Source organism: Tachypleus tridentatus, chromosome 2, assembly GCF_004210375.1.
Source record: "Tachypleus tridentatus isolate NWPU-2018 chromosome 2, ASM421037v1, whole genome shotgun sequence".
Taxonomy (NCBI): domain Eukaryota; kingdom Metazoa; phylum Arthropoda; class Merostomata; order Xiphosura; family Limulidae; genus Tachypleus; species Tachypleus tridentatus.
Genome location: NC_134826.1, coordinates 81,232,338 through 81,246,855, shown reverse-complemented (window position 1 = coordinate 81,246,855; position 14,518 = coordinate 81,232,338). Strand labels below are relative to the sequence as shown.

General features: G+C 30.3%; 1 protein-coding gene across 12 annotated transcripts in view; it reads right to left on the bottom strand.

Annotated features, from left to right (window-relative positions):
* The window catches only part of LOC143244343 (C2 domain-containing protein 3), a 99,609-nt gene that overhangs the window by 37,137 nt on the left and 47,954 nt on the right, over positions 1-14,518 (bottom strand). For all 12 annotated transcript variants that reach the window (XM_076488831.1, XM_076488834.1, XM_076488835.1 and 9 more), the window contains 3 exons: positions 12,073-12,171; positions 4,916-5,002; positions 2,815-2,919 (listed from right to left, as the gene is read on the bottom strand). In XM_076488831.1, the coding sequence (XP_076344946.1) occupies positions 2,815-2,919; positions 4,916-5,002; positions 12,073-12,171 (291 nt within the window). The remainder of the gene's footprint in view (positions 1-2,814; positions 2,920-4,915; positions 5,003-12,072; positions 12,172-14,518) is intronic.

Here is a 14,518-nt window from a genome sequence, read left to right as displayed (position 1 = left end):
CAAACAAATGAACAAAAACAATGGTTATACAAATATTTGTGATAAACAGCTAGTGGTACGTGTCAAGTTTTTAACTTATTTCATCTAATAGTAATATTATTTCTCCTTTCTCAAGAAAAAAAAAAAAAAGAGGAAAAGTTGTAATTTATCCATTGTATCTTTTCATACAAGAGTAATTATGACCATATGCATCTTAAGTTTTATTATGCTTTTCATATAGGTATGTAGCTGCTATTAGGACGGGAATGTCAAAATAACAAAACATGTTTTTACTTATCATCTCAGTGGGTGATAGCTATTTTTATTTTTTAATCACTTTCTGAGCTTTTCTGTTTCATTAAGGACAACAATCTTCTCACAAATGAAACCTACAACTGTTCTTTGTATCCCCTCACTCCAAAGAAAAATAAGATTGTGGTTTCATTTCATTTTTATTTCACCTGTGAGAGCAACAGAGGTTAAATATGAAAATTGCATCTTCACAACTCCCTCAATAGGATACACTCTCCTATAACAATATTGTACTTTAAATCCTTATTTTATCTGTATATCCTTTATATACACTAACTGAATGTACCCATTCACCTTTTAAGGATGATTCACTTTTTAATTTTACTATCAATTTATGTCAGTGAAATTAACATTATAATGTATGTCATAATTTAAAGTTTTAATTAACATTATAATGTATGACACAATTTGAAGCTTTAATTAACATTATGATGTATGACATAATTTGAAGTTTTAATTAACATTATGATGTATGTCATAATTTGAAGTTTTAATTAACATTATAATGTATGTCACAATTTGAAGTTTTAATTAACATTATAATGTATGACACAATTTGAAGTTTTAATTAACATTATGATGTATGACATAATTTGAAGTTTTAAATAACATTATGATGTATGTCACAATTTGAAGTTTTAATTAACATTATGATGAATGTCATAATTTGAAGTTTTAATTAACATTATAATGTATGTCACAATTTGAAGTTTTAATTAACATTATAATGTATGTCACAATTTGAAGTTTTAATTAACATTATGATGTATGACATAATTTCAAGTTTTAATTAACATTATAATGTATGTCACAATTTGAAGTTTCAATTAACATTATAATGTATGTCACAATTTAAAGTTTTAATTAACATTATAATGTATGTCACAATTTGAAGTTTTAATTAACATTATGATGCATGTCATAATTTGAAGTTTTAATTAACATTATAATTATGTCACAATTTGAAGTTTTAATCATTATAATGTATGTCACAATTTGAAGTTTTAATTAACATCATGATGTATGTCATAATTTGAAGTTTTAATTAACATTATAATGTATGACATAATTTGAAGTTTTAATTAACATATTATAATGTATGACATAATTTGAAGTTTTAATTCCTGAATTTCAAAAGAAACCTTTAAAATAAATTTAATTTTCAGTTTTGTTGTCATGTGACTCCTGAACTATAAAAATCTCAATTTTCACGATCATTATCTTGAATCAGATAACACTAGTCACGTCAATATTTGTACAGACAATAAGTATGTTTCCTTGCCTTACTTACATCTCTGTTTCAAAGTTCTTTGACTCAATACAATAGAAACAAATAATAAATTCTGCCAACCCCTGACAGGTGTCACCCCCAACTTCTACACATATTTTTGAGCTTTAGAAGCCAACATATACTTATTAGACAGACATGTTTACATTCATTAGAAAGAGCTCATTTTATACTATAATCCAACAAGTCTTTGGATAGATTTAACTGCTTGTTCCATGATAGTAATTCAGTTGTTTCTTACCCAAATATGTTATAGTTAGATAGACTGTAAAATTCTAATTGCATTTTAAGTTTATATTTTAGTTAATTACACATTACTTGTGTTATATAATTCATATTTGAAATGTCTAATAATTTTTATACAATAATGAATCGTTCACTCCTCAAATAGGTAAGAAAAGATTCTGTTATAGGCTGAAGCATCTCTACTGTTTATAACCAACAAAAATTACATATTAAAATTATTAACTGATGAATACAGATAAACATAACCCAAGCTAAAGAACACAAATATCTATAACACTAACTCACTCATCCTACTGAAAATAAAGGAGAAAAGGGTGGCTTCAGAAGCCTCCCGAACAAATTCACTTTAAAAGTTCATACTTATTTCTGAAAAACCAAACAAAGACTGCAAGGTAGTACAATTTTCTAAGAAGCTTTATGAATCAATAAATTTAGCTGATGGATATAAAGAGCTTTCACTTATCAACACAGCATTTAAAGTGACATAATGCCAGTTATTTAACAACATCTCAAACTAGGACCACATAATTACTCAAATATAAAACGTGTTCATTGGTGTTTAAAAATATGGTAACATGGAATCTATGTAGGGTTACCTGCCTTCAAGTTCCCACTGCCAAAAATAAGTAATACAATAGCACAAAACTATTTAGTATTGCCTGTTTCCACTGCCACATATAAATACAATAATACAAAACCATTTTAGTATTACTTGCTCCCACTATCAGAAATAAATAATACAACACAAAACCAGAAATAAATAATACCTTTTAGTATTACACAAAGATAAATACAATAACACAAAACCTTTATAGTATTGTCTGCTCCCACTCCCAGAAATAAATACAATAATACAAAACATTTTCAGTATTATCTGCTCCCAAGTTCCCATGGTCAGAAATAAACAACACAAATCCTTTTTAGTATCAGTATTACCAACTCCCACTGCCAGGTACAAATAAAATAACACAAAATCTTTTTAGTATTACCTGCTCCAAAGTTCCCACTGCCAGAAACATGCATATTTCTCCTTTGGTAACCCCTGATAATGGATTGATGATGGCCACATGTCCATCCACTCCTTTCAAAGGAATCTAATACAGAGAAACATATGATATACTTGGTGGAAAATAATATCTGACAATTAAAATTTAGAGCCACAGCTACAATTCTTAACATTTAATTTTACATATTCTGTCATCAGCAAATTGAACAATGTTTAGTGCAAATACTATCATCAAAATATAATGAATAATGTTACAATATTATAAAACAACTAAATGAAAACAAAGTTATTTGAATAAAGCAATGAGTTCAATTTTCATTCACAACATGCGGACTTTCTTTTATCAATTCTTCGTAATCATTGTGATAAATAGTTTGAACATAAAAGAAAAGTGTCTTTAGTTCTAAAAAGGCTACTGGTATGAAGTGATGACTTCAATTATAAAATTTTGACATCAGAATGACATTCTGATGACAGAATGAATTATAAAATGGGTGTGGAAACACCTAAGTAACTTGGTGAGTTGGGTTTTGATAATAGGACTTTATGTGGGTCCTAGTGGTGAATCCATTGCAACACCATCTATCCAGTCATACAACTAAGTGTTAAAAATAAAGTGGTTTCCTATTAAACCTATGTATAATAGTTACTCTGTTTAATCCAGCCTTCAAGTTACTGTTACTGGGAAGGAATTTGTTAAGACAGATTTTTATTCTAAAGAACTGTTAGTAAAAAAGAGGTTCAGTGTCAAAATCTATTATAACATATTGGTCGGTGTCTGGAAATTGAGAAAATTCACATGCAAAAGGAAAGGAATCTTTGACAACAAAAACATTAACGTTTAAAGGATTTAAAACAGGAATTTAGAAAGTTTGTAGGTATAGATGTTGATATTGTAAAGGACAGATATGATTGGGGAATAGTGTTTGTGAATTCTGGGAAGACCAAACAAAATTTGGAGAAGCTTGAATGAAAGAGTTCATTAAAAGTGTTATCAGAGATAATATTTTGTTTTCTGAAATCTCTAAGTATATGTTGCAGATTTTCATCACACTGAATGGTTAAGAACTTTTGTACTTAAAGGCATAAACTTATTAGTGTCTTGTAGAATTTCTAATTTTTGTGAATTTAGAATTACATTTTAACTTCAGTCATACATTTAAAGGCATAGTGGTAGTTTTAAAGTCATCTACATAGGCAAGACTTCTTTGTGACAAGAATTTCTTATTTTTGTTACTGTAATTCCATTTGTTTGGAATTACATTCTTACTTCACTCTTACATTCACAGGTATACCTGGAAGCTTTAAAGTTACTTGCATACACAAAGGTTTTGTCATTTATAAATACACACCTAACTCTCCTATACATTCTCACAATGAAATGTCATCAAACACCATTTACTTAGAAGACTTTTTCAGTTCTAACTTAAGATCATGAACTATTGATACAAGAAAGTCTACAAAATACAAACAAAAACTCAAGCCTCAACAAAATTTCAAATTTGTTCCCCCTTGTTTTATTAAAAATAGATTTTTTTGTTTCAAAACTAAATGTTTTATAATTTCCTAACACTATTCCTTGTTCAGTTTATTTTCACAGGTTTGCTGAAGATGGAATGTGCATAATTCAGAAATGTTCATTAAAAATGCTTAAAAATGTTGCCATGGCTCTGCTATTCATTATCAGATATTACATGTATATGCACTTCTCATTAAACATCACCACTATAAAACTGTTTTAACAATACCTGCACTGAACATAAGATATAGATACTAGACGGAAACACTATGTTTTAATGATAAGTTTCTGAATGTTTTTGATAGCTGTTTCACAGTATTTTTTTTAACCAAGATGTTCCTTATTATCATCACTTATTAGCTCTGTATTTCTTACTATTGTAATCTAAACATGCTTACTATTTATACATCTGAAAGGGAAACTTTTCCAATCTATTCAGTTAAACAAAGTTTGTCTTACACTTCTTTTCATAAAAGTGGTTTAAAACATAGGTGTGAAAAGTTTACTTTACATAAATGCTGCAAAAAACAACACATTTCAAGTAAATCCATAAATTAACTCTTACCTTTTTATACTGAAGGCCTTCCATAACAATAGGATCTTTAAAGTTCCAAAACAGGTCTTGTAAAGAAACCTTACCAAGACCTATGAGCTATTTATAAAATAAAAGAGTACTACATTGAAGAGTGAAAAGGTAAAATAAACGAATTGAAACAAACTCTGGTTCATAAGATTGTGTGGTTACAACATACAAAATGCACTGGTCACAGATCGTTTTCAAGTATAATTGTTTTTATTTCTGGTTTCTAGACATTACCAAATCTTTTTACAAAATAAATAATTGAAAATTCTTTCCAGAAAGTACAGAACTACTAACTTGACTTTCTAATGTTATTCTAGATGTTGGAATATATGGTCAAAAAGTAATTAATGAAGTGTTTTAAAAGCTAATAATTGATAAATATGCTTTAAGTACAATTTCAGAAAAAAAAATTATTAGGTTTTGACATGCATTTAGAAGTACAGTTTCAAAAATACCTATAGGCAAATGTGAATACCATTGAACAGAGTAGATTATACACTATACACATTGGTATAATGTGAATGAAACTGTGAGAGATATAATTAATGTTTTTTGTAAAAAAATGATTATACGTAGGTTATACACAGAAAAACACTGAAATTTTGTGAGAAATTTAGAGGACTTCAAAACAAACCACAGAGCTGAGAAACCTTCAGCTTCATCAGCTGTTCAACTCAGTCCTGAAAATGTTTTCATTCTATATTATACTTTTGTTTGAAAGTTATGGCAATTTTCATATATAAATAAACATTAAGCAAACATTATTAGGTTTAGAGTATATTAGTGATATGCAAAACATTCCAATGACTCAGATCCTTATTCATTTAATATTATTCAGTTTATCATATTCAAACAATGCATATAAAAAAGACTTTATAAGTTATTGAAATAAATTATATTTATTAGGTATAAATTTAGTTCAACCAAACTACTGCTATCAAAAACTATGTATTCTAGCCTGACAATTTCGAAAGATCAGGTATTAGGTTATAAATAAATGTTTATGTGGCGTTTCTAAAAAATATATAGTTAATTAAAATCAATTTGCCACTAGCCTTGATACTCCCACTCATTTCTGCATACTAACATGCAACAACCTTCAACCAATAGGAGTGTGACACTATCCCAATTGTAACTAATGCCCTCTTGAACCAAACCACATCAGAAGTAGAAAGGACAGGTGAGAAATGGAAGGGAAAAGAAGTATCTATCAGAAATAAATTTTCAGTTTAGGAAAATGTTAACTTCCAGTAGAATATCCTTTCTCCTGTCACAAAAAGCTAGAATCCAACACTGAGCTGGTGAAGGACCAGTAGGTAAATGATCCCTCTTTAGAAAGCGCCCAAAGGAAAATCACTGGGTGGGAGAAGTAATAAAAAACAACACATTCATGGGAGACCACAACACTTCTGAGCAACATATATTCTTTGCCCTTTAATAATGTTTCACAAAAAAGGGCAGAAATATGGAGAGACCCCAATAAAAAACTACAGAAATAATGGGAAGTTTTAATGATTAGACAAATTTTTCACTCTTGATTTAATTAACCTATTCACATGTTTTTACATTCATAAATTTTCCTACTTTAGTTACTTTGTTATCTTACATTTTCATTTTGTATTGTGGTATAATTAATCATGTGAGATGTTTGAAGTGCCATATTGGAATCAAATTACACGATTTTTTAAAGTAAAATCGAGATACTATTTAATAAGTTTATGCTATATTTCACATAATTTGGTTATGTATTTCCCTTGTGAGGAAAAGACTAAGACATATCAGTGATATCTTCCACTCTTGTGCATACACACACAAAATTGTAGTTATGACTACAATAAAGACTACACCATACATAATGAACATATCAAGTTATAATATTCTAGCATGAAATGTACAAGAAAATAACACTAGACCGTTTAACCTACTTGTGCAATGAAATCTGACTGTAATAGCAATAATTCTTCTTGTTAAATAGGGCACATTTCAAAATTATTATTCTTCAGCTAAACTTTCAGATGAGAAAAACTTTTGAATTTAAGAACTTGTTATGCCTAACATTATAATGCCGATGTTTCAATTGTGTTAAACAACAAGGACGCATACGAACAGAAGTATGTAACAAAATATTTTTATGGTAGAATACACTAGAAAATTTAATCTTTGCACTTCATCAATTTTTGTAAATAAATGTTGAAAAAATGGTTCACCTTTGGTTTAAACCCACTCCACAGAGGCTTCTACCCTAGAAACTAATAGCTACAATTAGCAGCAACTATACACAGCTACGGGTTCCTAGGAAATTAACTGATATTAAAATAAAAAATTTCGATTTTGTTTATAAGTTAACACAATACATAAATATTATTGCTTTTGCTTATAATATAACATGTAGTACGAAGAAACCATTAACCCTGAAGTCAGAAATCACAGAAAAGTGATTTTTTCAAAAAAAAAAAGAGTTTAATCCCACAAAAAAAATGCCAAACAAATTATAATTTAAAGCTTTGCACATGACAAAGTTTTTAGTTTACATTCAAAATTTTATTAAACTACTTTCTGTTTATATTATACCAATTAGTATAGCATAAAATATTAGCTAATAATCTATATTTTAATAGTATACAAGTTTTTAATTTTACAAAGCAATATTTTAAAAATTCCTGAATTTCCCATAGTGTAACACATGGCACATTTTATCTTGAAAAAAGTACCAAATTAAATATAACTTACTCTCTATAAAATCGTCATTGCTCAGATAAACCACATTCATTTGGTTACAGAGCTATTGAATACAAAATCAGATCCCTTATGCTATACCCACCAGTCACATCTTCTCTTTCATAATTCGTTAATAGTTCACACTTACATTTCATTATATATTACCTATAACAAATAGAAACTCAAGGTTTTCATCTATAAAATGACATCTTGTATGATGTTAAGTTCTGAAAGGTTAAATGTCAATATCACTCAGAGTGCAAACAGTGTTCCCATGAGAAAATTAACACCACTTGCTAAAGTAACTACTAAATGATGGCTGCACACACTTATTTTAAATCACTATACAGAACCTCCAAAATCACAAGTGAGACAAATCCTACAATGATACAACTACCAGTAGTTTAGACACAATAAACAACATTGCACTGTTCCCCCTACATTTGTTAGATGCACCAGCCAACACAAGATATCCCAGTGCCCGAATAAGTGAGGCTAGGTTACAACTAAGGTACAGCTTTCAGGATCCACACATTACTAGTTTTAGAGCTTGTCCTAAGTTCCAGCTGATAAGGATAGAGTTCTATACAAAACTACTATCACTCAACCACCTCCACTTATGATAAAGAACCCCCCTTTATTCCAACAGGAAGACCAACCATTTCTTGAAACACCACCACAACATAGAAATGTGCAATACCATGTCAAATATACTACACTAACTTAGCCTACAGCTCCAACAAAACCTAACACAACAACTAATACCAACACTGCCAGCCTACAAGACAACAGCCACCCAAATACAACATCACTAATTATATGCTTAACACTTTTGCATTGTGCAAATTACCAGCTTCTTCAACACAAACAGAAATTTGACAGACATCACCACCACAAGTCAAACTTCAAAGAACACTATACATCACTTAGAATTCAACAACACAAATATCACAGACATAGTAAATACATTAAACCTTAATTATCAAAGTGATTAAATAACCAAAAAAATTTGAAATTCACAATCCAAACAAGTTCAACCTGACATTCCAATAATATCACAAATGCTAGGCACAGAAAAACATAAAAAATAAACATTGCAGGATTCAAATTATTCACCCTTCTGTATACACAAAATAACAGAGGCATAGTATTATATATTTCAACGATAATATAACTAATATTATATAAATAGAAAACTATTTTAAATCTGATGTAAATGAAACTATTTTCTGTAATATCCATACAAATAATAAGAGTAACCACACCAATCATAATTGTCTACTGTTCACCATCAAAACTAACTACATACAACAATGCATGTCTAGAAAACTACAACCCCTAGTTATAGGTGATCTGAGTACCCACACAAAGATTTAAAAAGGAACAAAAATTCAAAAATGAGAAATAAAATGTAATTTATTAAATAGAAATAATAAGCTGATTATTAATGATACAACACCAACTCACTTCAACTCACCTACAAACATGTATGCTATATTATGCAGAGTAATTGTCTCAACCATCTTACCTTCAAAAACAAGAAATTTCATGACACACCAAGAACTTTTGAGCTATCACTTCCCTATATCATACATACTTCACACATGGAGACCACTGACACTGCAAGACCTCCCACCAGTCTACAACTATGCTAAAACTGACAGGTAGTCATTTAATGAATCACTTAACATTCAAATGTTACAGCCAAAACCACCCCTTCAGCTTGTAGAGCTGGATGTTAACTCCTAAGATACACTGGTTAATTGTGATGAAAACTAAAGAAACAACATTACATTCTCTGTGATACTAACCTTAAAACTCAAATAAACAAACAACACACACAAATAAAACAACTGGTTGGGCTTTTACAATAACCTAGTACTCTCTCAAAGTAAACCTGAATTTCTTTTGCTTTAAAGCAATAAATTTGCTTTGTGTGAATCTGTTTTAGTTATAATGTTATTAGCTTTTAGTTGGTCGAATCAAAATTATTGGTCAATTATTATGAAACTTCTTTCAGCAAGCTAAATTTCCCAGACTTTAGCATCCAAAACCACAACCAGGTAAATAATTACATCAACACAACTTCACTTTTCACTCTGTGTTTTCCATCCCACAACTTATGTGATAACAACAAAACTTATAAATAGAAAGATTAAGGGCAAAGAACTAAAAACTGGCAAAAAATGCTAAAGAATTGAGATCCTGGTCATGACAGGATGAGAAATATTGTCCTGAAAGAAACTTCAGACCTTCTCCTATTTCATCTCACAAACATAACCAATCTATCACTTATAACTGGTTATTACTCGAAGTCATGGAAAAAAAACAATAATCATTGTAATACCCAAAAATCAAGTCAACAGATCTAATCCTAATAACCTCCACCCCATTAGTTTATTGTCTTGGCAAGCTAATGGATAAAATACTATCAAATAGACTTCTGTGAAACAAACAATTATTAAACATCCAAAATGCATCAAGAACAGACTAACAACAGAGCACCTCACATAATTAACAGAATCTGTTCATAAATCGTTCAATAATGGTCAACCTACAATAGGTATATTCTTAGATGTTAAAAAACCATTTGATAGCACTTGGCACAATGTCATAAAATATAAACTACAACAGCTGAATATAAATGAAACCATAATTAAATGAATATTTATATTTCTGGCCAACAAAACAGCCAAAGTTAAAGATACAATATCCAAAATATTTAAAAGTACCACATAAGTGCTGCAACAATCAGTCCTTCTACCACCACTGTACATCATATTTGTAAACAACTTTTCATTCCCCAACCTAATATATCCACATCATTCTCGGTTTGCCATGATATAGTTGTCTGAATCATATTAAGAAATTGAAACTGGCCTGAGTTAAAAAATCACAGAATTTAATTCTAGAACATTGTAACAAATGGCGAGTTATAGCAAACTCAGCAAAAACATGCCAATTGCCTTTTTTTCCAAAACAATACATGAAAAGCCCTGAACAAAATCAGTTTAAAGTTAGGAGAGATAGAAATAAAAATCAGCAATAATATTAAATTTCTTGGCCCCATCTTTGACATATGCCTCGTGAAGAATAAACATATTGAAAACAAAAATGCCTCAATTACTATATGCATCATCTACATCAGACTTATTGCAGGTAAATATACAGGCTATATCTCAGAATAGCTGGTATGGATATTAATACTTTTATTGATAAGCAGAGAACAATGTTTTGACATTCTCAGGTCATCTTCACTTTTTATTTCAAGTGGGTTTCTCATCATCAAGAAACATACAGGCTGCACACCAAACACAACTCTAAGCATATGTAAAACAGTTATATGCCCTCTAATATAACATTCAACATGTTAGACAATAAGCTCAAACAATTACATCTACAACAAAACAGAGCAATTAAATTAGCCGTAAGGCTTCCAAAATTCACTCCAGTAAGTTACCTACACAGAATTAAAAACATACTCACTTTAAAAATAAGATTAACTGAGCTTGTCTGAAAATATTACAACAAAGCAGAAAAACAATGCAAACTTACAGTTTGTTACACAACATCATGAGTGCTACTCTCAAACACTCACCATCATACATGTTATTTTGTAAAAAGAATAACAAAGCACTCACACTTGTTGAGGTTTGAAAATTGTCATGTTGTTTCTAACCACATTTTTATTTACAGCCAAGGAATGAAAAAGACAGATTATTCAACACCTGTCCTTTTCTGTATCTGTCCCATGAAAGTGGGTTCTCTTTGGGTATTCTACATTCCCCCCATATCAAAATTCACAAAGGCACAGGACCTTTAAACTCCTGCCAAATTTAGGTGTTTTTTTTTGTTGTTTTTTTGTGTTGTTGTTGTTGTTAAGTATAAATAATTATCTATACTGACTGTCAGGATGTATTTAGTTTTTAATAAGTACATAGCGTGCTCTGACTGAAAGTTATTTAAAATGTTCCTGCAAAGCAACAAGAAATTAACTAGTTGTACAAACACTGCTTTTACACTGATTTCCTGCAATATATGAAAGTAGCTTATAGTGATAAAAAAAAAACATTAAAATATTATCAAGATAAGCTACCTGGTTCGATAAATCTAAAATCAGTACACAATTATAATTAATTTTTCATTACACTAACCATTCTGTTATTCATAACATTCTAATGGCATTCTGGAAAAGTATTTGTATCACATGAGCAACACAAGATGTTTTAAGCAAATTAAAGAAAATAAAAAATATGTTTCAACTCAAAATAAAATGATATATTTGACAATTTATCATAAAATCTGTACTTGCATGACGTTGAGAAATTTAAACAATTTAATATCTCATGATATTAATGAAAAAAAAACAATATTAACTTACAAATCATCCAGAATACAACAGAAAAATAGCTATCACTTACTTTATCTTCGTCATGAATGTCTCTGTCCCAGACTTCCACTATAAGAATATTATTTTGTATCTTCTTAAGCAACTCCTTGGTAACCATGATGGGTAGAACCTGCAAATAAACAGGAAAGAAAATGGCAAAAATATGGATACTCTGGAAAACAAAACAATATTTTCTGTGAGAAACTATTTTCTTACATTCTTAAAATATAACTCTGCTAATTTATTTTTATCCATAAGAAATTAACATACAATAAAGTTTGGAAATGAGACAGAATTTCAGCATGATACCAGTACTACTTTGACCTTACTTTAAGGTTAGCATCATATTCCTAGATTACATCCACAAAATAGGTTTACAAAAGGCTAAAAAACAGATTTTAAAAACCTATATGATGAAATCAAATGTTAATATTACAACATATTAATATAAAAGCTATCTTTATCAGAACTGGTGCTATAAACAGCTATTAATACAGCTAAGTCTGATAATTACACTCTGTAACAAAATTTTTACATTTTTTGTGTTCCTGGGCAGAAATTGTTATTTCCCAATTGCTTAAGCCTAAAGTAAATGGAAACAACCTATTTTTCTCTTCAAACTTTGCTTTTGTGACCTGGGTAATGAAATTTTCAAATGTATCCATTTTCCAAAACATTCCAGGCAGATTCAGTGCTGAGTAGCTGATAGAGAATTTTTTTGAACTTACATGAATTTTCTAGAATGTTATAGCACTTACAAGAATTTTCAAGAACCTTTTAAGAAGATGAGCTTCTGCCACAATGTATTCGGTCTGTGTGAGGCAACTGGAATTGCCTGTAACCCGAACGAGTGGCACCTCTTCATTGATATCACATCCAGAAGCCTCAAAGCCGTGCTGCTCTATACGTAAAAAAGTATCTGTCTCTTCCCCTGGCTCATTCCGTGCACCTCAAAGAGGAATACAACAGCGTCAAGACCTTGCTAGAAGCCTTGAAGTATGATGAGTATGGCTGGGAGGTTATTGGAGACTTCAAAATGGTGGCATTCCTGATGGGTCTCCAAGGAGGCTTTATCAAGTTTCCCTGTTATCTTTGCCTTTGGAACAGCTGGGAAACTGCAGCACACTACAACAGGAAGTACTGGTCACAACGGACCGAGTTCTCTGTGGGGAGGTACAATGTCAAGTGTGAGCCACTAGTGGACCTCCAGAAGGTGTTGTTCCCACCACTGCACATAAAATTGGGTCTTATGAAACAATTTGTCACAGCTCTTGATAAGGAGTCTGCAGTTTTCAAGTACCTTCGAGACTTCTTCCCTAAGCTTTCTGAGGCAAAGGTCAAAGCTGGTGTCTTCGTTGGACCACAAATAAAGAAGATCTTGAAGTGCACTGAATTCCCAAAAAGTTCAGTAGGAAGGAAAAAAAGCTTGAAGTAGTTTTGTTGCATTGGTTCAGGGCTTCTTGGGCAATCACAAGGCCAAAACTTATGTGGAACTGGTTGAGACTCTGGTGAAAATCTATGGCAAAATGGGCTGCACGATGTCCCTGAAAGTCCATATCCTTGATTCTCATCTTGATAAATCAAAGAACATGGGAGCATACTCAGAGGAGCAAGGAAAGGACTTCCACCAAGATATACTGGACTTTGAATGAGGCTACCAAGGAGCATATAACAAAAACTTGATGGGAGACTGTATTTGGGAGCTGATACGTGAAACTGATTTACATTATAGTCTCAAATCTAAAAACTACTCGCTTCTAAACATTTTAGTTCATTTTTATATAACTTTAGTATAAATACATGTAAATCTTGATTCATATGTTGCTTTATTCAAACCTTACATATATGAAAATGTGCAAATTTGCCCATTTGTACACAGAAAATAGGTTAATTTCTAAATTTCAATATTCAGGTCACAAAGAAAAAGTTTCAAGGGAATAATGGCCATTTTCTATACTTTTACAACATAAGCAATTAAGAAATAACACATACTATCCAGAAACAAAATTTGTGTTGCATAAAGTTATTTGTGTTTGGTATTCTACTTTGTGTATTGCTTCATAAATCACTAAACTTATGATAACCATGATCACTCTATGTTAAATTTAATAAGCATGTTAACCATGATCATACTATGTTAAATGTAGTAATCTTGTGATAACCATGATCATGCTATATTAAATTTAATAATCATATGATAACCATAATCACACTATATTAAATTTAATAATCTTATGTTAACCATGATCACTCTATGTTAAATCTAATAATCTTATGTTAACCATGATCACACTATGTTAAATCTAATAATCTTATGTTAACCATGATCACACTATGTTAAATCTAATAATCTTATGTTAACCATGATCACACTATGTTAAGTTTAATAATCTTATGTAAACCATAACACTATGTTGAATGTAATAATATTTTGTTAACCATGATCATTCTATGTTAAATCTAATCATCTTATGTTA